The sequence below is a fragment of the Simochromis diagramma genome, unplaced genomic scaffold (genome assembly GCF_900408965.1).
Source record: "Simochromis diagramma unplaced genomic scaffold, fSimDia1.1 OVJJ01000753.1, whole genome shotgun sequence".
Taxonomy (NCBI): domain Eukaryota; kingdom Metazoa; phylum Chordata; class Actinopteri; order Cichliformes; family Cichlidae; genus Simochromis; species Simochromis diagramma.
The window spans coordinates 13,837,263-13,862,418 of NW_024387523.1; the positions used below are offsets into that span (position 1 = coordinate 13,837,263).

The 25,156-nt window shown below is 40.3% G+C and overlaps 1 protein-coding gene across 3 annotated transcripts in view; it reads left to right on the plus strand.

Annotated features, from left to right (window-relative positions):
• Window positions 1-25,156, plus strand: part of vps50 (VPS50 EARP/GARPII complex subunit) — a 122,453-nt gene that overhangs the window by 25,812 nt on the left and 71,485 nt on the right. For all 3 annotated transcript variants that reach the window (XM_040021432.1, XM_040021434.1, XM_040021435.1), the window contains exons 5-12: window positions 762-815; window positions 6,450-6,520; window positions 8,144-8,261; window positions 9,225-9,260; window positions 9,716-9,798; window positions 17,062-17,104; window positions 18,093-18,191; window positions 21,824-21,964. In XM_040021432.1, the coding sequence (XP_039877366.1) occupies window positions 762-815; window positions 6,450-6,520; window positions 8,144-8,261; window positions 9,225-9,260; window positions 9,716-9,798; window positions 17,062-17,104; window positions 18,093-18,191; window positions 21,824-21,964 (645 nt within the window). The remainder of the gene's footprint in view (window positions 1-761; window positions 816-6,449; window positions 6,521-8,143; window positions 8,262-9,224; window positions 9,261-9,715; window positions 9,799-17,061; window positions 17,105-18,092; window positions 18,192-21,823; window positions 21,965-25,156) is intronic.

Here is a 25,156-nt window from a genome sequence, read left to right on the forward strand (position 1 = left end):
TCCTGTGACACCTATGACAGCTTGAGCTCGGAGAGAGCACGTGCTACAAACTGGGGGCATGGAGTTCAAAACATGTGGTGCTTAACAGCGGTAGTCATGCACATACACTCCTTAATGCTTGAAAATATTTAATTGAAGGCATTTTGACAACTAAACAGGATAAATAAACTTGAGTGGACCCCACCTTGTTCATTCAGCGTGACCTTGTTTGTCTGATCCTTCAGTGTGGATGAAGCTATTTATTTTCCATTGGCCTGCTGTGTTCCTCACTTTTTCCTCTTTCTCCACTAAAAGCTGTGATGGGCGTCACACGTAGCAGAGGTGGGTCCGCCTGATCTCATGACCTCCTTTAATGCTGTGCTTTGTACCATATGGGCGCAAGCTTTTTCAGTAATTACAGTTTCACCTTAACTGTAAATCAAAGGCATACAGAGGGGAACACAAGAAAACACAAAGGGAAATGAGGAAAAGGAGAGTTCTCTCAGAGAAACAAGAGTTACGTTATTGAGAAGGACGCTGAATGAAATGAAACGGAGAATGCGAGACACTCCCTTTAAAAGGATTCAGCTGCGTAGAGCCAGAGATGCAGACATCCCTCTGATTGTTATTCTCAGCCCAACCTCAATAGCGAGATTGCGTGGCCTAAACAGTTTCTGTGGGGTGACATTTGGGAAGAACATCAAAAAGTCTTCATTCATTCTTCTTTTTTTCATTTTTTAAATTCTACTTTTCACGTTTATCGTCTCTTTCTTTGTCTTCAGGTTTCCAAAAAGGTCGCCGATCTCATTCTGGAGAAACAGCCTGCTTATGTGAAGGTAAGCCTCCAGTGTAGGCTCAAAACCACGCTGAATAACGTGCTCTGTATTCCAGCTGCTGACGTTTAATTCCAAAGCACATCAGTCACTGTTTAAAGTGACGTCTTTTCTCAGCCTATGAGATGCGATAATTGGACGTAGTTATTTTGACGCTGTGGGGTTGTCAGTAGATGTGTTTCTGTGAATGTGTCATCTAAATACGCCAGCAACGATGATGACTGAATTTTGGTAACCATGGCAATAAGAAATCTAAATCCATTCACAGATAAAGAAAACGGAGGGGGGAGCATTCTAGTTTTAATGCAGAACGTAGTTGGGATGTGAATGAAAACTTAAGTCTATAAAACCCCTTCTTTGATCACCTAGTGATGAAGGTCCTCCTATAAAGACGCAAACCGGGGGCGGCCTGGTTTGCGTGGGGTGGGTTCCATGTGATGGCAATCTTAGGCAGTCGATGTGGGGGTTGACGTAGAACAAGACCTCCAAAGCGCACACGCTGGTCAGTCACAATGTCCTGGAGGGGACGTGTGGCAGTTTGACGATGTACTTGACCCCCGGGATCCGTCTTAGCCATCGCTGCTGGGCCACATTGAGTCTTTTGGCGATTCTGGCTGATGCTTTCCACGTCTCACAAACGTAGATCGCGGTAGATATAACGATGGAGTTGAGCAGTTGAATCTTCGTTGCCAGAACGATCTTTCAAAGTGTGCTTACGGATCAGTGGAAAGAAGACCAAGGTCATGAGGATAGGCTACGTGACAACACAGGACCCCATTATGGTAGGATTGCAACCACTGGAGGAAGTGAATCAGTTCACCTACCTGGGCAGCATCCTGGCAAGTGAAGAAGGCAGAGCTGGCTGTCAACTAATCGAAAGGTCAGCGGTTTGATCCCCAGCTCCTCTAGGCCACACATCAAGGTAGCCTTGGGCAAGATACAAAACACCCAATTGATTGTGTATTATAGATAAAAGTAAATATTAATATAAAACTTAAAAGCCAGTTGAAGCCATTGTCAATACGTCTATCTCTTAAATAGCCTCGGTTTCTAGCATGTGTCAAAATCAGTGTTTTCACTGAAGTTATCTTGTTTTCAGATGTTTGGTATGGTCAAGTATATTTATATAGCACATTTAAAACAGAGTTGACAAATGTGTAGTACATTAAAAGTATTTAGCCCAAAGAGAAAAATTGGACTAAAAATCCAGAAAAAATGAACACAGTACTCAAATATGCAGTCGCAGGGAATACCAAGCATTTATCCTGGCCAAACAGCAGATGACTGACAGCTTTACTGTGCTATCTAGTGAAACTGGACTGAGATCACTGGCATTGTGAAGCCATCTGAAGGTCGGCCTATGAATAGTAAATTGATCATTATTTTCGCAACCCTCCCTGTGACTCTGCAAAGTCACGATAACAGCAGAGTTTATTAGCAGACACTGGCAGAGGTTTCAGTGCAGCGTTTCCATTCACCAATCCCAACTCGCATTCAGTCAGCCTACAGCCCTCTGGATTTTTCAGGGAGATTCCATATTCACCACCTGAATGTCATAAAGCGAAGGATGATGGGGTTCTGGTGCATCATTTCCCAGTCAGAAAGCTTCGGAGACTAATATAAGCCATCGTGCTGGTCTCTTGATTTACTTATATCTTAAAGTATCTACAATAGGAACAGAGGTTTCCCTCCTGTGTTCTTGAACGTTTTTCTTAATTACTTTTCCTCTCGTGTGGTATTTCATCAAAAATGTTGCACAGAAACACACAACCTAAGGGTACAATGCCACTACTCCCCAGCGCTTGCTGTGTGCAAGACATCAAAGGGCACACAAATTGCACAGACACGTACGCTCATGCCTCAGTGCTTGAAATGAAGGGCTGATAAGCTCGTGATGTGATTCATAGCTATATAGTGACTAACATCTCTCATTGCTATTGGTGTCCTCCAGCGACACATGGCCTCCGCTTCCACTCGAATGTAATATGGCTTCTTCTTCGTGTTGACGGATACTTGGACAGCCAAGCCAATATCACTAATTCATGCGTTTGTAATTCTTTCATAATGTTTTTTTTGTTTTTTTTTTTGTTAATATGCTCAGATTTTCCTGCAATGTTTTTTTTTCTTTATTCTTTGTGCAGATATAACATTTTCTGTGAGGTCAAGGTGTTTCCAATTAAATTGCTATATTGATAAAACGGGCTGCCAGGTGGTTTGAAATAAGTGCCCGCTCTTATCTCATCAGCTTTAAACAGTTTTGGATTGAGTGGCCAAACTGCATGACCCTTAGGCTTGTCAGGAAGGAGAGATTACTTTGCTGCAAACCTGGCTGTAATAAATCTGCAGGTAGCCCTGACCAGGTCACTCAGCACTGCTGCAAACAAATGGATTACACTGGTAGTCCGTCATTTTCCTCTGGAACCACTTATTTATCAAAATTACTGTTTTCTCTTCTTTGTTTTTGCCTTTACTTCCAATTCCCTTGAAGATTTGTAATTTACCCAAGTCTGATGGTCTTACTGTGGGCTTCTTCCACTGGCAGGACTAGAATTTGGTAAGAAATATATCTGCCAGCAGGATTAGTGTCTCTAGAAATCTGCAGGTATGGTCACATACCCTTTAGATAATCATGTGTGAATGTGGAGCTGTGTGAGCCTGCACTTATATTTCCTAACTTTGCTTCCCAGTGACCTTAATACTACAAAGTGAACCGGTCCAGGCCAAAAACAGCAGCATCATTAGGATGTATAAGCAGGATAGGTAACGCTGAGCCAGTGCGAAGTCAGTGTGCGTGCTGGGGGTGGGGGTCACAGAATAACCTCTTAAGAATATATGAATAGAGAAGCTTTGGAAAAATATCCCTTGTGACTAACTACCTCCTTCTCCTTAACCTTTGCTACCGACACCCACAGAGCTGTGTTTGTGGATGCCATTGTAGTCAGACCGTATGGTGTGACTGCATTAGAGTCATCTCACTTTTCCTGTTTATGTACAGTACATAGAAATCTACTGTATACATGTTTTTTTCCCCTTCCATTCAAACCAGCTGTGCAACCTTTTTTTTATCTATTAAAACCTGCCCGGCCATTTGTCAGAGCCCACCACTGTGCACAGTTAGTGCATTTCCTCTTGCACAAGCTAAGCTGATTGAGCCCTCTGTCAGGTTAAGTGTAGCTTACAGATAAGGTAGACAGCTCGGAGCTGTGGTGTAACAACAAATTGGAGCCTCGGGCTACATACTGAGCGCTCATTGTGTGGAGTGTGCGTGTGTGTGTATGTCTGAAAAAGTATGTGTGTTTCTGGTTGAACCTGTATGTGTGAGCATTCAAGCTGTCTTTGTGCTTCCCTGTGTAATCCACAGGTAACAGAATTCATCAGCACCTTTGTACTAGCTCACTGTGGCATTTGTTTAACTGCAATAACTGTTGAGTGCGGTATTACTTTATCTTGATAATGATCACCAATATATGGCATAGAGGATGGCAGATACTGGAACACAGGTGATTAGGGTTCATGGGTTCATCATTGACCTGATTTTCCAACAAGTGCACATATCCTGTTATTATATAGACAGTGTATTTTAACTTGCCATTATCTTTGGGAGTAAAAAGAGAGATTTTAGCTGTGAGAGTGATGTCTGTAACTGAAACTGCACGATCCCCTTCGGTGTGAACATTCGGATGAGTCTGGCTTCAATAAATGTTGCTTACGGTTGTTCGCCTGCGCTGCTCCCAGCGCATGAATCAATTTGTTCCAGTCAGTTTTCAGTTACACCTGAGGTAAACCTGCTGAGTCATCCAAATCCCAGCTCATTCCTACATCTTAGGGCAAGTTCTGAGGACATATTTTAAAGTATAACCGAATTACACGCAAATGCTACACTGGTACCTGCTATTTTTAACCTGCTGCTTATGAATTTATCATTAAGAAATACTCAGATACTTGGTGACTCATACATGTTTGAGAATAAAGATCAGAGAAATCAGCGTTAGTGTTATAATGAGCTTAAATTTTTTTTACTTTACTGAAAAAAAACTAAATTTTAGTTGAATTTTTTATAATGTTGGGTATTGCAGTACCTGGCACTAATGGTATTATCACAACCAAACACTGATCATGTATGGTTTCATTGGATTGACTGAGAAACACTAGAATGCAATGGAAAAAGACAAAAAGCTCTTATTAAGACTTTTCTGGCACCTACACAGCAAATTTGATACAATACATTGTAACAGCTCTGGCTTGAAGCTTCTACATTTTCAGTTATTGTTGATTTTTGTCAACGAGGTGATAATTCTACTTTATGCTGATTGTTGACTGCTCTGTGGATGGTGGAAGTGCACTGGACTTTAAAAGTCTACTGTTGGCCTCGGCATGGATTTCATTTTCATAGAAATGTTCAAAATACACTTTTTTGGTATTTATATCCTGACACATGAATGGTGTCTTATATTCATCCAGAAAAACATCCATATCACATGGTGTACGTACCTTAAGAGAAACCTCTGACTATTACATGAGCCCTTGCAAAGTGTTATGAGGACTTGACAAGGTCTTTGTCAACACTCAAGATCATAAGGGCAGATCTGTTTGAATCGGCTTATTGTTCTCGTACCCACAGCTGAAGTGCCTCTTTGGTGTTGTTGGTTTATTTTTAATGACCGTGGAAAATTGAATTTCCCTGGATTATATTCCATTGGTAAAAGGTTGTTTTTTGCCTGACAGTATTATGAGGATTTTTTCTTTTTGCCAACACTGGACCTTTCTTGTGGAAAAGTAATACAGCATTATAAAAGAGGATCAAACAACAAGCTTCTCCCACCTCAGGCATGACATCTGGCAGATAAAAAAAAAAAGAAAAAAAGAAAAGAAAAGATAAAAGCACAAAGAAGACAAGGAAAGTCAAAAATACGACGGTAAGCTGTTTGTCCGTTGGCCCTGTGTTGGCTAAGGGTGTGCTTGTTCTCAGCCGAGGTCATTCAAGTGGCATAATAACTGCACTCTCGGAGCAAAGTGCTCATTGATCCTTTTCTAAATGTCAACACTGAAGGGAAGGAAAACATTCTCTGATTTTTCTCTGTTTTGAAAGTTATTCTCCTAAACTGTGGTATACTTTGGCTCTGATAAATTTCTTACAATAAGAACATCATTTGTGTTATCTGTCTGTTTGCAACAGAATGTAGATGGAATTTGCTGTTATGTCTTTATGTGCTGGATGGGGGAAGTGATTAGCTAAGCAAATGACCTGTTGTATAGAAAGTACCATAAGTGAGCAAGTGTGCTGATGTCTTTATGTTGGTGAGCTTTCAGAACTTTTGTCCAACAATAGACCGTCTTGCAATGGGACTACACCAGCCATGATGTCTCTGAGTTCTTAAAGGCTCATGTTAAGGTTCACATCGACATCTTGTTTGGTTGTAATGCTCTCATCTTGAATGCCTACCTGCTGCAGGTGTTGTCTCCATGTTTTTTCATACTGTTGAACAGACAAACAGAGTGAAAAAGGGTGAAAATAAATACCAGCTACAGTGTCACATCTGGTAATAACCCAATTTCATTCTAAAGTCTTTTCTTAAAGCACTTAAAGGCATAGTATGTTGCTCTCTCTCTTCTTACCATCTCATTTCTTATTTACAGGAGCTAGAGAGAGTGACGGCGTTACAGACCAACCTGCAGCTGGCAGCAGTCATTTGCACTAATGCAAGGAGGTAATTGCGTTCTGTTACATATCATCTATTCTGAGAAACCTACTCAAACAGCTCATTCAAAGTGCATCTGCATATTAAGTGCTTTCCTCATAACCATAATGGCTTCCATTCAGATATTCTCAGTCTGTTGATGTGGTCACATTTGAGAAATATTTTTGTCTTGTTGTCTTAAAATAAAGTAGCTGTCCAAAACCTGCCACCACACGTGATCTGTTCTTTGTTTGTTCGAGCCGCTATGTGGTTTGTGTGGGTGGTATAAGACAAAGCTTTATGCTGCCAATTCCTGAAGGTTTCGGTGGACATGTAGCATACAATGCTATGTAACAGTTTCTTTTTATAATAAAGTGTAGATGGACAAGATGTGTTGGGGAATGGCATCAAAGGTCTTACAGGGCTGGATTGAATCATATGGTTACCCTACCCCTGTCACTCTTTTTAAATTTAAATAATAGACTCTTGTTTCATGGTTATTCCTTTTGAAAGCTCAGATACTCAATTATTTCAGTGATTTGTATAAATAGAAAAAGTCATCTTCAGGTACAAAAGTCTAGGGTCACCTCTTATTTTATTATATTTTACTTCCAGTGTGCCAGAACTTCCTGTTTTTCTTGGCTGCTTGACATTGGCTGCTTTTTCACTCATTTTCAGTCCAGTCCTTTTACCTGACCGTTTTTGGAGTCTTCCTTTTTTTGTTTTTGTTTGTTTGTTCATGAAGCTATTTAGCACTGGCCTGATTCACTCAAGCATAAAAACGCTTAAGCGATGAACCAGTGCTGTGTCTAGACATAACCAATGACTTAATAAAGAACCAATTATACATTTAGGCAATTTGTTAGTGGCTTATTTCTTGAATTTAGTCTAAAATATTGCCAAAAGTATAAAATAGTATTTTTGCACCAATAATTCCCAAGGAGCTGTTAGCTGAGAACTTGGCATGTGTCAGCACTGTGTGCTGTGCCCCCTTAATAAGTTAGATGGAATGGGACAAGTGAAGGACAAAAGAAGAGGTGTGAGGAATAAACTTACTATCTACAGAAAATAAACAGTATATGAAAGTCAGGAAAGGCAAAGGCCTGACAATGGGACCTGAGAGATGCATCTCGCCTTTCAGTTAATCCATCTGCTGTTCACTGAAGCCTCATCAGAAATGGTCTCAGTGGAAGGACGGCTGTCATTCTTAAGAAAGGGAAACAAGGAAAAAAGGCTGATCTATGCCAAATTACACAAGACCTGGACTCAAAATCAGTGTCAGCAGATGTTATGGAGTGATGAATACAAATGAGACATTTTTGGTTCAAATTGTTGCCATTAAGTATGTAGGCGGTCACGAGAGAGGTACTATCTATAGAGGTGGCTCTGTCATAGTTTTGGCTGCATTTCAGCCAGCAGTGATTTGGGACCTTGTCAGATTTGATGGAATTATGAGTTATAAGCTTAGACCTCAAGATCTTTACTCAGCACTGAAAGCATAACAAAATAATGGTGCATTCATCTGTTACTCTTAAAGTCTGTTACTACCTGGGCTATAGTTCTGTGTGTATATATCTTCTCTTGTGCTGCTTACCATCTTGTTTTTGACCTCTGAATACTTGGTAACATTGACCTGAGACTTCTTCTGTGAAGGCAACTGAGTGTGGCAAAGGAGGGATTCACCGAGGCCAGCCTCGGTCTCCTGGCCAATCAGAGAAGGCGACAACTGCTAACAGGCCTGCTCAAGTCTCTGAGGACCATCAAGACCCTGGTAAAGTTAACTCACATGGTTTACTATGCAGCTTTTATTTTTTGGGGGGAGACCAGTGGTAAGGAATAAGGACCAGGGAGTAACCACAAGTTTCTGTGTTTCAGCAGCTGCTAACAAGCACTACATGTTAACAGTGATGTATTGACCAGTGAGCATGGAATAGACTATCAATGAATTTAAGTGACTTCGCCGTTGTAGTTGAAAATATCTGTGGTTGGGTAATGAGTTGAACTCATGTCACCTTTGAAGGGAGCAACGAGGTGCCTTAACAAACATGAAGTTTCAGGTGTATATGTGGAGAGGGTGCTTTGCGCTCGCATATTTAGGTGCTCAAATTGCATCCTACATACAAAAAGTTGAGCTCGACTTCTAATCATTCTTCAACAATTCAACAATTCTCAGTATCACACGTCAGTGATCTTTAATTGGTTCTTGAGGTCATCCTGCAAGGATTCATTCTGTTGTTTTGGTTAATTCAACTTTCAACATTGTAAATTCTGACTTTTGTCTTGGTGCTGTCCTTTGAATTACTCTAGTAATGAATACAGTTTCCTGTGCACTATTTTCTTTCTACTATTTTTATTTACTAATGTGTATTGGTTGACCTGCAAAATCATTTAAGTATGATGTAGTCCTCTGATTCTGACTGACCTACATCGCTCTGAAATAACTTCATAAACACAGTGCGATGTTACTGTTAACAAATAAATGCAGTCTTCAGTAATCACTGCAACAGTTTCTCTACACATGATTTAAAATTAAGCTGGGAGTTAATCAGACATGCTCTCTTTTAATCACTTTAATCATTTGCTCACACTGTAATCAGAAAAATATGCTGCCAACATGATCACAGCAGGAAAGCGCAGAGCTAGTTTGAATAGATTATGAGTTCGTATTGTGTCCTCTTAGGTATTTGATGCTGTATTCATGTGTTTGTCTACTTGTCATTGCTCCCCCTCACAGCAAAGAACAGATGTAAGACTCAGCGAGATGCTTGAGGTATAGTAATCCCTATATACACACACACACACACACACACACACACACACACACACACACACACACACACACACACACACACGCTCTGTGTTATTAATTGACAGTAAAAGGTCAAACATCAGTGGGGATTCAACATTGAAAGCAAAACCCACACAAACATGAGAGACAAATACAAATCTATATGTGCTGTTAAGGTCAGCAGTACAGTATATGGAATAGATTTCACTGCCACTGTGTGTAATCCTTGGTTATTTGCAGAGTACCTGCTGTTATAAGCATTTTAAGAAAATTGTAGTAGTAGACTGGATCAGAATTGTAAATCTATAGTGAACCATCATCCACAGCTTTCACCTGGTGTGATTATGGACTAGTTTTTCCATTAAGCCACACTGAAAATCCTATATTTTTGTGGCATGTAACATGCATTAAACATTATAACTCCTCTGGTTCTTTAGGAAGAAGATTATCCAGGTGCAATCCAGCTGTGTCTGGAATGTCAGAAGGCCGCCAGCACCTTTAAACACTACAGCTGCATCAGGTAGAGTACGAGCAGATTGATAGAGTGATATGTTACCGTATCCAGCGGGAGTAGGCATCGACTTCATTTTTCTGTCTGGAAAATATTTTGTTATGAATATGATTTTCATGAGTTATGCTGTTGTTTTACATCTTCCATTGTCAATTCTTATTTGGGGTAGAAGAAATTTAGAGATTGACCTGATTTTAAAATATTGATTGGTTTCTCTTGAAATGTGTCTTTTTTTTTTCATGGCTGGAATCGAATTGCTCTGGTGTAAGACGTAGCATTAACAGGGCTTGTTATGTCCCCTTGTTTGCATTAGGTGTGATATCAGAGTAGTTTCTAAAAGTTTTAACCCTCCAAAGACATTATTAGTGCGCTGATATTTCAATCTGAACCAGAACATCTTTACTTCAGCCACAGTTTTCTTTTTAAACATTTGGTTTGGTGTTTTTGGCGAGCTTTAATTCTGAAGTCCTCAGATTGGAAAACACATATTACCAGTTACAGGCAGGAAGCGTGAAGGTTGTGCCACAGAGATAGTTAGACTGGAAAAACTTATCAGAGGTGGTGACAAATGTAAAGCAATGAGTAGCTTCTTTATTTTTACGCTCTCCTTTTTTTTAAATGTAAGAGTGAGATTTGAAAAGCTTTAGGGATGATTGACGCAGAGAAAACGGGAAATATAGTGAATACTTGACGGTTTGTCATTTAAGTACCTTTATTCAGTTTGTGTCAGTAGCTGGGTGTTCAGACCTTTTTATGCATTGACAGATTGATCCGGGATGCCAGAGAGATGAATAATGATCATCTCCACCCATTTCACCTGCCCACGGATCCATCTTTTTGTTTTCCTTTTCCTTTTTAGTCAGTTTCTTGACAGCCACGGCTAATGGCTGTCCCTCCCTGAGCCTGGTTCTGCTGGAGTTTTCTTCCTGCTAAAAGGGAGTTTTTCCTTCCCACTTTCGCTGGTTTTCTTTGTATTATTGTAGGGTATTTAAATTTGGTGCCCTATACATAAAATGGAATTGAACTGAAAAATTGTGTCTGTAAATTGTATTACTGGACACTGTGTTCCTAACAGCCTGTTGCAAAACACATAATTTCTTTAGATTGTCAAAGATAACACAGTTTGATAGATATAAAAGATTATTTTTTTGAACCATGGAGGTTCAACATGTCAGGCCAAAAAAAAATCCCCCCAAAATAACTACATACAACAGAGGAACAGTATCTGAAAGACATATTGTTAAGGAACAGAAAAAAATGCAGTGAAAGATTCCCATTGCCTTTGCAAACATGCACATGCAGATTTTATTTTATATCCCACAATGTCTTAACACAGTGGAGCAGAAAACAAAGGCAGCCTCATTGTGATGCCAGAATGACAACCTGACTGCTGGGAAATGGTGATCAATAAGGCGGCGTTATGCAGAAGGGATTGTTTTGGTGTGGAAAAATCCTCCCACTGTCCCCTCCCGCCTGCAGCTGCCGCCTATACATGTAGCTATCACCCCTGTTTCCACCGTCATTAATTTATCATCATTGCAGTTTCATTTCGAAAGTGATGCTCTTTAAATGTGCTCGACTGTGGGTGCGTGGATTAGACCTTGCACCATTTGCCACCAGTGTCAACACCCACCACAAGAAGCCTATCAGTGCAGTAACTCGTTTGTGATCATCGTAAAACTTGTTCTTGCAGTGGAAGTTTGCTTGCTCTTCACACTCGTGCTGTTTTTTAAATTCTTCCACTGTTTCTTCCTCCTCAGTGGATGCAGTTTATAACATGGGTACACTGATTACACATCTGTCATGCTGCGCAGTAACAAACTGCACTTTCTGTCCATACCCCTTAGGCGGCCCGTTGCCCGTCTGCTACACTTCCATTTAACCTTGTAGCGATGCTTTTCCATTGATTGCTGAAGGTTGTACATTTGTCATGCCCACTCTTCGTTTGACTCCATTTGTTCCTTACCCTTTAAAAGTCAATATCGTCTGCCCATGAAGGTACTTAAACGGCTGTCTTGGTCCATTTTCTTCAGGCAGCTATTAGGAAGCTTAAGGACCCCATGTGTCCAGCATTGTATTCACGAAATGTGAACGCCGCTGTGATCTTAGAATTACAAAGGCGGTGTCTCGTCTGAGCTTGTGTGTGTGTGTTTTCTTCTGTCAAAGTAAAATTATTTGACTATTACACAATTAAGGTATGTCGTGCATATAATTATAAATGCCTGCTGCCATCATGATTCTGCAGAAATAGAAAAATTATGCTAGATGTGTTTGTTTTATTGTGCAGGAGAAGTACAGCTCAGCATGTGAACAGTTTAAAGCAGCCTGCCCAACATCAGCAAGCAAGCGTCACGAGTAATAGTGTGTCACTTGAATTTGTGTTTTCTTGCTATGCTTTAGAGCTCATGATAAAGGGGTACCCCCACCCCCTACCCCCCGAGCATATTCAGAGTCAGCTCAGTTTCTTTGGTCTGATGGATGTTTTTTGGGGTTTTTTTTGTAGTTTCTCTGCCCATTTCTGTATTTGTGGCTTGTTACTTTTTCTGGTGCTTTATAAGTTTGGAAGGAAGATGATAAAGGCGACCAACCCCGTTCCCTTAATGACAAGACTTGACACCTTAATATGTACCAATAACGATGTCTGGATTTGTCCAAGGGTGTCCATAGTAACCTGTGTAGGCGGAGATCACTCGGACTTCTGACGCACACGTAGTCATTTTGTTCTGGATGCCTGAAATATGACAGAAACCACTCAGTTTCCACTAGGTTACCCCTAGTAGGCATCCAAGGGGAAAGAAGTAACATTTTCATTGATTTGTAGCTTGCCCTTTCCAATAATAAGCAGATAGTATCGATCGTGTCTTAATTTCTCCAGCAAACCAGTTTTAGTGAGACATGTTGTCTCTCTTTAATATTTGGATCTAACTGGGTTTTGATGTTAGCTGCTGTACTAAATACTCAGTTTATCAGATTAATCAGAGCGTATGCATCTGTATCCAAGGTTTGCATAAGTTTTAGTCCGGAAAGCAAAGTAATAAATTAACAAAAAGCAAAATAAAAAAGGAAAGAGACTCAGAAATCTGATAAAATTTACAAGCGTTACTGAATAATCCATTACATTGTATCAGCTTTTGGTGTTACCTTGGAGCCAGCAAGTTATAATAGTACCCATGCAGAACTCCAATAAAGACATTAGTTGCAAATACCTCAGGAAATATTACATAAAATCTTGTATCTGAAAAAAATAGTAAAACAAGCTAAGCACATTCTAACAGTCTGACAGGATCAATTTCCCCCGCTGCTTTTCTTTCTAAACTCCTTTATCTTTCAACTGATTCCTACTTACCCTCTTCTCTTTTAGCTTTCCACAAACCTCAGCTGCTTTCTGTCTGGCATAATTCTAGCAACTGCCATCCCCTCTCCCCCATCTTTCACTCTTCCAAGGTCTTTCCCTGCTTCTTTGTTGCCTTTCTACCTGTGTTGTGCAGTGGCTATTATAACTCCAGCAAAAATGTCACTCTCACAAAATCTGAGGATCCTGCAGATCCTTGAAAGCACAACACACATCGTCTGTTTTAGTGAGTCATCAAGTCAGTGTGAAGAAATTAGTCCCAAAGCTCTATGGACACCTTTCACCAGTTATTAGTGAAAATGGGGTGAAAAAAACCCTCCTAAATTCTATCAAACTATGTTTCAATGCTTGTTTTCCCTGCGGGGAAAAGATTGCTAATTAGGTTTTTCCTGCTCATCTGTTATTTATGCATTCTGTCTGATCAGCGATGACTGCCAGTATATAGGGAGGAGCTGCATCTGTGCATTAAACCGTATGTACTGGACAGTGACGCATACAGAGGAGAAGGACTGAACAGCAGCAGGTGATTGGCTCTCATTGACTTCTTGTAGATCTCAACAACCAAGAGGTCAAAAAATTTGTGCCAAGTGTGCTTAAGTTAGGCTTAGAAACTCAATTAAGGCTTCAGTAATGTATGATTAAGTCAGCCACTTTAGCTCACTGGATATCATGCATTCTGTGTAGATGTATTATTAAAAGTGCAGGTCAGTCCACTGCTGTAAACTAAACCAAAAGACTAAAAAATGACCTAACTGCTGTTCAGGAATTACAGCCATTTCTTTACACGTACTCCCTCATTTTTAGAGTTTTAAACTGAAATGGACAAAATAATTGAATTTTAAATACAAGGATTATTTTTAATACTTGGGTAAAAAATGTAGTCGGTGACTACATCACCAAATGCTGTGTTTCCTCACGTGGGATGCTCCGCCAGGCCATAGCTGCTTTTTTATGGGTCTCTCTGCTTTCAGGTTTGTCTTCAGTAACTGAAAAGCTGCTTTATTGGGTTGAGATCAGGTGACTATCACATTTCTTTGCTTTGAGAAACTCTTAGGTTGCCTTTGCTGTTTGCTTTGGATATCCACTTGCGCTGTGAAGCACTGAGTTTTGCAGTATTTGGCTGAATATGAGCAGAGAGCATAGCCCTGTCCACTTCACAATTCATTGCTTCTTCTATCAGCAGTCACTTCATCTATAAACACCAGTGACCTGGTTCCACTGGCAGCCATACATGTTTGATACATGATGTTTTATACTTTGGATCAGGAGCTGTTTCTCTCCTTTTCCATAATTTTCTCTTTCCATCATTCTGGTGGAAGTTCATCATGGTTTCATTTGTTCAGATAATTTTTTCCGGACTGTCCAGACTCTTTTAGATGTTTTCTGGCAAATGTTAATCTAACCTTCCTGTTCTTGTTTAACAACTGCACATTGCTACATTTATATTCATGAAGGCGCCTCTTGGTTGTAGACCTTGATAATGATGCACCTACCTCTTTGACAGTATTCCTTACTCGGATGGATGTTGTGAAAGGAAACGATTTGAGCTTGTCCTCTTTTTAAGAATACACTAGATTGTGGATTTGGCTACTCCTAATGTTTTGCTGTCTCTCTCAAAGGTTTATTTAGTTAATGGAGGCCTCCTTCACTTGTACTAACATGTCTTTCAACCTTATATCAAGAGTTCCTGTGAACAGCTACGAAATGCAAGTTCAACACTTGGGATCAACTCCAGATCTTTTATCTGCCTAATTTGTCTTAATGTAGTGAGATAACCTGGCCAAGAAACCTGTGTGTCAGTCAGCTTTCTAGCTACTTTAAAGCCTCTGAAAATGGGGAGCTATGTATAAAAATAGCTGTAATTTTTAAACAGTTAATGCACTACCCTTTAAAAACCCCTTGAATCAAAGCTGAAAGACTGCACTTCAGTCAGATATTGATTATTTGATTTAAATGTGGTGTGCAGAGGCAAAATCTACTAAAATTGTTTTTGTCCAAAAACTTCTGACCTTGCAGAAGTTTGCAGCTAGCAAGGTAGACAGCCAAGGTACACACTGAAAACAGCTTCTGTGTTTGGTGATATTTGAGGTCTGCCACTAAAGAAAAAAGCAACCGAGGTTGTGCTCGCGTCAGCCTACACTGCTAATGATTATATTTTTCTTTTATGCTCTCTCAGTACTTTTTAGCTCGCAGTTTAGCTCCTGTTACTCTGCACTGCCACATAATACACTTTAATGTTTCATAACAGGGCTGTAGGAGAGACTCTGCTAACCTTGAGTTCACCTCTGCACAGAATCAATCAGGGATCGGTTTGGCCTCTTACAGTCTTTATTTTGTCTCTCTCACGCACACACAGACACACACACACACACACACACACACATTATAACAAACGCAAACTGTGCTCCACTAGAGGCTACAGTACCTGGCTTACGGATCACACACGAGTCTTAACCGGTCTTTCACACAGGGCTGTGTACGTGTGTGTTTGTGTCCACTGGCATGGACTCTGCATGTGTCAGTCCAGCTCCCAGCTTGCTACCGCATAAAAAGGAAGAAGCAGATTAGCAAACGTGCAGCAGCTGTGCTGCTGAGCTCAACCTGGCACTACTCCCCGAATCACTCTGCCCCACCTCTCCTCCTGCAGCTAAGCAAAAACCACACCCAGCCACCACAGGGGCATTTATCATCCTGGCCTCTGCCCTTCTGGTGGATGTTCTTAGTCTTGCTCTACTTTGGGCCTTTCCTGTGTACATTCAGATTTATTAGCATTGATCAGCCTGCTTTCCAGCTGCCTTCCAACTAATTTTCTTTATCTTGGCTTTTAATCATAGAGGAATTGGCTGTGACTTCCTTTTTCATATTGTGGCCAAGAGTTTCTGATGTTATTATTGCTGTTACGCATTTGTATCCCCAACTGTATCTCATACCTGTGGTAAACAGCTTAGTCATCACTGAAAGTTAAACGGAGGCTGGCTGCTGCAAATCAGTCCTTCCTAACTTTTATTCTCATCTCTGCCTTTTTTTCGATCTAAACACCCACATTTCGCTTTGTGCACCTTATAAACGCACACGCATGTCTACACACGTAGATACATTACCGAATTTCAAAGTGTCTGACTCATTTATTCACCTGTTTTGCAAACTGGTACGTGCAGCTTCTGTCCTTTGCGGACTCCTTCTCTTCTTCCTCACTGCCTATCCCTCACTGTAGCTAGATGCTTAATTAGCAATTTGTTAAGGACACACTCTCCCTTGGGCAACTACACACTCACAAGGCACAACATAAGAGCAGGCTGACCTGAAAAAGACCCCGAGCGAAGCGGTGACAGAGGCAGGAAAACAGTGAAACAGAGGGTGATTATGAATGGATGCAGTGGCGGGGAAGTCACAAGGGAATTGAATCGGAGTCTTGGGATCTGCAAAATAGTCATGTTTCCTGTTGATGCTTCTCAGCTTCAGAGTTGAAAGTGTTCGCCAGGATGAGTCGAAATCTGAGTGCGCTCCAAGGATGCGTGGGCATTTTGTATCTCAGATAGCATGATGCTTGCACAGAAACACACACTATCAGCATTCACAGTTTATTTCACTGGCACACATATTTCCAAACTTGGTTTTCATCCATCAGTGATTTTCATGTTTTGTTTTGTTTTAAAATAAACTAATTAGTTGAACTAATTCATTCATAATTTGATCTTCAGTATTGTTTGTTATTGTTTTTCTTTACAGCTGAAATGAAGTTAAATGGTTAAAAATGGTGTGCATTTGGTGTAGAGTCATTTGTGATGGACATTTTCTAATATTTGTTGTCATTTCAAACAGATCAGAAAATGTAATTGACAGCAATTAAATGTCTTAAATAAAAAATTATATTTTCTCATCCACCTTCTTTTTTCCCCCTTCTTATTTCCCCTCCACAGCGAGTTGAATTCCAAACTACAAGACACTCTGGAGCAGATCGAGGTATGTGCGTCCATGCTTCGTCTCTAATTCCATTAGCAGAGAGCAGTAAAAGGACGTTTAGCAGTGTGTAATATGGAGTTCTAACCTCATCATTTTCCAGAAGCCTTGATCTGAAAGAAGCAATTTATGCTTCATTTTGACATTTTTTCATAGTTTGCCTTTCTTATTCTGGGTCTGCCAAATATCGACACATTCAGAAAAGTCGTTATTATGAGTGTGCAGGCATAGTAAATTATCTGTTTCATCTCTGGCTGTGTCGTGATATGTGTGTGCGTGCATATGTGTGTGTGTGTGTGTAATAAATGGTATGCAAGGCAATTTTCTCTTTATGCCTGCTGCTGCGCCTGAGTAGATTAATTACTTACAGTTTTGTCCGTAAACAAGAAGGAGACGTGCTCGTGTGCACATCCACCTGCCTGGGTGCTCGTTTGTTTACCTGTCAGCATGAGTTAGTTAAGAAGTGATGCAAAATCCTTTAAAATCATAAAGCTACTACAGTCAGAAGCACTTGGACCATCTATTGTGCATCTAAGACGGTCTTTTAAATGTATGAATATACGCGTCCCCAGCATATGTTGTATGCGTAGTCATCTGGCTCTCTTAATTACTTTACTGACTAGTTACTTCCTGTCGTGCAGTTCTAGTTTTTTTGCTTTTTAAGGCATGAGAAAATGATTTGCGATGCAAGGCGATTGATCATTTAGCCTTTATCGGCGCTGTGCTCTTTGAGGTCAGCTCATTGTTACACATTACACACTCTCGTGCTAACTTTCCTTGCCTCCCCTTATCTCTTTGTCAAAGTCTTAGACACACACACATCCACATCCAATTACCTGCCCTTGGCTGTGTGTGATAGCTTTACAACTGCACGTCCATATCTAAATCCCCGGTCTTAAGAACGATAATCCCTCTCTTTTTATTTCCACCCCCCTTTCCCCTTACTTTGGCCCTTTTTCCCTCTTTGTCATCTGCCTATTTCTGGCTCCAGGAGCAGCTTGACGTCGCTCTGTCGAAGACTTGTAAGCACTTCGATGTCTCGCACTACACCAAGGTCCAGCTGGCCTACACACTACTGGGGAAAACACAGGTCAGTGGTTTGACTGGCCTGCAAGGGTCAGCGGTAAACATGGATTGACAATAACCTGCTTATTTTCTTTGTTTGCTGCAACTTTTCTTTCGTTTGACTTTGTCTTTTGCTCTTATGGGGATTTTTTTGTGTGGACCTGAAAGATAACTCCATCCTTTCAGTTTCTGTCCTTGATGCTGTTGTTTTCCTTTGTGCACTCCTCTGCTACTTCGGGAGTTTGTCCAATTAGCTGCTAAAGTTGGTCCCTCATGTTTGCAACTTTTTTTTTTTACCTTTTAGATAAAAGGAAAATCCAGAAATAGTTTGGTTAGAGCCAAGAAAAACATAAGAATGGAGTTTTGCTTTGGTAAAGTTTCTCTTTGTTATTAATGTTATTACACCTTTTTAATTAAGGCTATGTCCACATGTACCCGGGTATTTTTGCAAACGCAGATTTTTCTATGCGTTTGCACCTTTCGTCCACACGTAAACGGCGTTTTTGGTCACTGAAAACGGAGATTTTTAAAAACTCCGGCCAGGGTGGATATTTTCTAAAACTCCGTTTTTGCATTTACGTGTGGCCAAGAAAAACAGAGAAAACGCAGCGTCAAAGATGTGCGCCTTTTTTGACGTCACAGTGTGCGCCACGTTATTGTTTCGGTGAAATGAATTTCTACAAGACTGTTACTGTTAATTGTAGTCTCTGCAGTGTTTAAATGCTTACATATACACACAGTTACTGTCCCTCCACACATATGACTGGGTTCTGCTTCTATGCCCCAGCTTTGTTTACTTTTTCCCACCGAGGCTTCTAGACTTCTGATTGGCCAACATTTCTACACGGTTAGGAATATAGCGCCACCTGCTGCTTTGGCATGTTCCTAGCAGCGTTTTCCTTCATTTCTGCCTTTACGTGTGGACGGGATTATTTTTTAAAACGAAAACGGAAAATCTCCGTTTTCAAAAATACCCATGTACGTGTGGACGTAGCCTAAATGAGTGTATTTTTAAACCAGCTTGTACATTTTGTGTTTTCTCCTTGAAATAAAGCATATTTTAGTCTCTCTGAATGAGCATGGCCACATCATAATTTTCCAAAATGATCCAATATTCAAAACAAACAGTGTTTGCCTGGGACATGTTTAGTTTATTTGAAGCTGTAAAGTCTTTATGTTAAGAACCAAAACAAAAAAATTGACACTATAATAGACTTTAATCTTGAATGACACTGCTAATATCTTTTATTAGTAACTCCTGCCTGTTTTTTCAACTTTTGCTCCCATTTTCCTGCCTGAAATCGAGTTACACTGAGAAGATGAATCTGCAAACACGATATCTTATTGTAAAGCTTTAAAATGTTAGTCAGTCTGCTGGATTTTGGTGCATTAGTGTGAAGAGGTTTCGCAAAATCCCATTATGGCACCTTGTCCACACGCCAGTGTTAGTTTTGCAAAGTTAAAGATGAAATTAGAAAGCAGAGAGCAGTGTAGCTGCTAACGTGCTGAATATCCTCACAACCTGAGAAACTTGCTTTGTTGCTTGCTTTGTTGAGAATGAATGATTCCGTACAGTCATTGTGTTAAGGATGATTTACAGGACACACAAGCAAACTAAGGAGCTGCTGTTGTTGTTGTCGTGTCTGTGTTTATCTCAGTTAGTCATTTTCTTTATCTTCATCTCAAATTTTGTTTTTGCCACATTGCAGACAAATGCGCTCTTTTAAACTGTTTCTTTTTGATACACAAATTAACTGTCTGAAGGTAGTAATCAGCCTCACAAAATGCCTAACAAACTGTAGCAAACTGTGCCAAACCATTTGCATTCCCCCCGTTACAATAGTCTCTTGGCAGTCATTACCTAGCTGCGATGGGCCGGTTTCATTCAAGCTAAATAGTCTGACAGATCGCTTTATCCCATTTATCTGTTTAATTCTTCTGCTTGTTTGGGAGAAGAAGCTGCAAAATAATGAGTCTGGACATGCAGTTTATTGATATTTATGCCTACTAAAGGGGACTCATGCTGAGTTTTTACATTTTATTTTCCGCCATACATAATGCTACAATCGCCGAGGCTCACGTCAAACTTAGCTGAAGATGAGGTTTAATATCACGAGGGTGGTTTGTCATAGTTACTTCATTTTTTTCCCTCTTCTACAGCCTAGACATTGTACAGCCAGTATTTTCTTTTTTTTTTCTCCTCTTGTGTTTTTGGGTCAGATGAAGTGAAACTCCCCGAGAAAGAAGAGAAGAAATGTTTAAATGACTTTTGTGCCAGCAGGGTTTCACAGCGGATTTTGGGGGGAGCTACATTTTGTGGTCATGAGTTTTTAGTAAGAAATCTAATTGCACTGCAACACCCATTACCTAGGGCTTTGCTCAATACTCTTCCCACGTCTCCTGCGACTGTTGTGTCCTCATTTCTCAAGGGTCCCACAGTGAGACGGTGGGTAGGAGCTGCAAGACAGTAAATTGGGGGTAAATGTAAATTGACTTTAGAAAAGAATAAATTATAGCAGACACAAACAGACTGCATAACTATAGTTTTTTGGGGCTTTTTTGAAAGATAAGTGCTTTTTTTTGCATTTTTTAGTTATGAGTATCTTTTGGAATTACTATTACAAGAAAATCTTTAATGAAACTGTCAGTTAAGGTAATAAATCAATGTATTTAATCACTATTTTATGTTAAATGAGCCTACTTTGTGTGAAAATTCCGCTTTAGCTCATTTTGTTTTAAAGCCCTCGCTTTGCTGTTGTTGTTTTCTTCCCATATTTGTCACTGGGATCTTTTCACTGTGAGCTACCTGCCCACGATCAAACAGCAGGCAGACAATATTGATGTTGAGCATCAACAGAATATTCCCCACGGGGGTATGTGGAGACAAAAACAGTATTTTTTTTTTTTTTTTTGTGTGTGTGTGTTTCTGTTTCTTTTTTTTTTTATTTAAGGGAGGGGAGTATTGAATTTACAGTCACCAGGTGGGCACGAATATACCTCCAGATAAATGCTTACACTACCTCATGTTTGCTGGATCTTTATATAGAAGAAATGTCATTACCTGTAGTCGATTTCAAACAAAAGCACAGCGGAGATGGAAGAGGCTCAGTGGGGAGTTCACCGAAAAGTAAATAACAGCAGGTTATTTGTAGGCAGTGTTTAAGTAGCAAGCGAGTGTGAGTGGGTAATTGTGGATTATTCCCCCCCGAGTCATAATGCTTTTATGATAAATGATTTCAACAAAATGGCTTCAGGTGTGTCACATGAAATTAATAGTGCGACGAGTGAGCAGAGCTGGAGGCTGCTAGCTCTGCCGAAACACAACATGCGTCACAAACATGTCTGTCTGTCATTGTGTTTTTCTGCAATTTCCGTATGACTTCATTAATTACCTTTTACAGCAGCAAACTACACTTTAAAAAAAAAAAAAAAAAACAACTTTGACTGGAACACTGCAGTTCCCAGGGTACGCAGCTATCCTCATTTTCCTCTGTGCCATAGTGTGAAACTAGAAATATTAAGTATACAATATGTGTTCCAAGAAGTGTGATTTGCAATTTCCCTGCTGTTTGCCTTTTCACAGAGCCACACTGGCAGACTGACAGTGACATCTTGGTGTAATAGTTTTCATAACAGTGTGTTTGGCTCTCTCTGCAGACTGCTATGGACCAGTTACACATGCACTTCACCCAGGCCATCCACAACACAGTGTTCCAAGTTGTGCTGGGATACGTGGAGCTGTGCGCCGGCAATGCCGATACCAAGTTCCAGAAGATGCAGTATAAGGACCTGTGCACGGTAAGGAGCTGGTGCTATCTGTTTGTTCAGTGTTATGAGCGGCTTTTGTGCTATATAAAAGGATTAAGTCCGCTTCAGCTGGTTGGCGCGAAAGCCTTTTTCTTTTAGTCAGTATGATGAGATCCTGAATAAAGCATGAAACCAGTGCGTTGTGCTGGATACACAAATACTTACTCGAATACGTTCTTATTCTCTTGCAGTGGTTTGTCAGATTTTCGTAAAAGTTGAATTAAGGAGGAGAGAAGAGCACGGAGAACATGATTGAAAGTAAAGAAGTTATTACTTCAGTGAGAAGCATAGTGTATTGTAGCCTTTTACTGTGAGATAATTAATCTTGGTCACAATACAGACTCAGTGCACTGCAGCAGCAGCAGCAGTGCTTTTTACTTGGGGGAGGGGGTCTTCATACTGGCCCACATTCCTCAGATCTCGCTCTGTCTGTCTTTTTCTGTCCATTCAGATCGAAACAAATCACATTTCATGCCCAGCAAGCCAACTTGGCCAATTCATCATGAACATGCTGGGAGTGAGTTACACTCTCACCCAAGGGTGTAATCTTTAGTCAGACATCGAGGAATGCTCTTAGTTATCGTGATCATCATATTTTGGCTAGAAAATCCAAACTTTCTGAATGGAGAGATACTACTAGAAGTATAGCATGGGAGGGGGGTCACCTTCACAACTTCATCTCACATAGTAGCACCATAAAGATGCTGAAATGTAACTGTGATCTGACAGAGCTCAGGATTCATCCACAGAAGGACTACTTTATCCAAAAAAAAAAGTTCACTCTATAAACCTGCAGTCTGTGTGCAACAGCTGACCTGTCGGGTGTGTAGAAGAGCACAGGACATTGTTGGTAATGTTTATGCTGCTGTGCCGCCTGTTTAAATGCACATTAAGAAGCTTTTATTGTATTGTTTTACTGCTGCGGTCTGATGTTGCAGGGTTTATCGTTGTTAAAGAAAAGTGCCACTCAGGACATCACACATCTGCTGCTGCTTCAGAAAACCCAGATTTCAATCAAAAACACCTGATTCGTATCATTTCCCACAGTTTTTTATCAATCGTATTCAAAGTTCACAACAATATACGAGGCCTTAGGGGACATGAGCACCTAGGTTGGCTAATTTGACCTTGACCTTCACTATTAGTACCCAAGGTCAAAATTGAAAATTTCGAGAAACCATATCGAGGTATCCATCACATAAAAAGGCATGGAGAGAGCTGTGCAACACACTTTTAATGTTTTCAGTACGGTCCCCTACCACATGATAATAACGCCATAAAATCCTTATAAAACATCAAAGCTTCGGTATAGCCATTTACTTTGTGGGGGAGTTACGCTCTCTGAGTGCTCTTTTGTGTTATTATTTATCACCATATAGTTATCACCCTGAGTCACATTAGTGTTTTGACCGGCATTTCAGTATGTAGCAGATACATTAAAGGTGAATGGCGGCTTTGGAGAGCTGCTGAGTAAAGTACTGCAGAAATGTGAAAAAACAAAGAGAAAATAAACACTCCATGCTGCTCGGCTCACTGTAAAAAAGTAACTTTACTGTCTGTAAAGAGCTTTTTTAAAGCTTGTCTGGCACATTAATGCGGCACAACCCCCACTGCCCTCCTACGCTACATGTTAAGGTCACCTCTCTTACATTAAAATGTCATTTGTGAGGACTCTCTTAGCTCATATTGCCAGCTAATTCACAGTGCCTCACTGTCCTGACAACCTTGATATAGCTCGAGCGTCTCTCTCTCTCTCGAGACACAGAGTTGGTATTTTTGTCAGTATTGGAGGTGACGTGACATCCTCAGAAAATATGTCCTCACGCCAGGCCTGCAACATAGAGGGTACAGCATATGAAGGTATAGATAAAGGTTATCCCAAGCCTTATCCGAGGATACAGTTTCTCCTTATACGTCTGGTGTTGCTGTGGATTCCTCCCTGGTCCTTTGGTGTTTGAATGCACAGCTTTTACCCAGGGTATTTCCTGTATGCTTATATACACCATGGCCTGTCCTTTACCTCTTACCTTTGAGCTACATGCGCTTGCTTTCTGTTTTGATCTCTTCCACCCCTTTTTCCTGTGTGTTTCTCTCTGTTCATGCATGTTCTTCTACCCCTGCTGGTAGATGGCCTGAGAGGAGCTTATTTTCCTGTCTGTAAAGGGGTTCCAGGTCAAAGATTCTTTTGGATGAATGTGTTCCTTTAGCCATTTGAAAAGCGACTGCTTGTATGTAGGAATTTTTTTATACACAGTGAAAAAATCATTCTTCCTTCAAGACATAACTGATTTTATTCTTTTTAGTCTTCTTCCTTTCCTGCTTTTTTCCTAATCCGGACCAAGCAACTATTTATTATACCTGTCAGTCACGATACACAGAAAACTGTGCACATCCTACTGTTTACTTCCGTTTGACGGAGTCTCTGTCAGCATATTGTGTCGCCTGAATGGTTCCACTCATAATACGAGCACACTACGGGTGAGTGTAGGTACACTTCAGAGAGTGTACCTACACTCACCCATTGAAGAGTTCTGAGGATGTTGTTACGGTCTTCTGTTCGATATGGCAGCTCATTCAGAAACACTCAAATGGAGAGGCATGTGAGCACCCACGTGCAGTTCCTTTGCTTCACTGACACCATATGAAGATCAAGTGTTTTGTTTTGACTCCTTACATTAGGTTATTTTATTTAGTGCACTTATATCTGCATTTGAAAATGTCAAAAGGACAATTCATTGAAGTACCTATTTGAAATATATGCCTATAGCTTATGTGGTTCGTGCACAAGCTGCAATGAGGTGCTTTTGAAGAGGTACTGAAAATCTAAAGAAAGTTTGTCCTTTTGGAGATGCTGCATGTTTAAAGGGTTTGTCACTATCCTCTCTCTATATATATACATATATATATTTATATATATATATATATGTCTAGGTGGTTCCATTTTTGCAACACTGATCACTCAGTTCTTGTTTCCAAGGTCTGTCTGACAAATATGAAGAATATACTTGTTCTGGCTCAGACTAAACTGAAAATGTGTTTTAGGCAAATGAGCAGTGCTCTTTGAATAAATACTTTTGATATGCTCATAAGAAACGTATTAAAGTCCCACTTTCTGTGCTTGTCTAGACCTGTAATAATGGGAAATTTTGTTTTTCTGTGGAAATGCAAACTTTACGAGCTCCT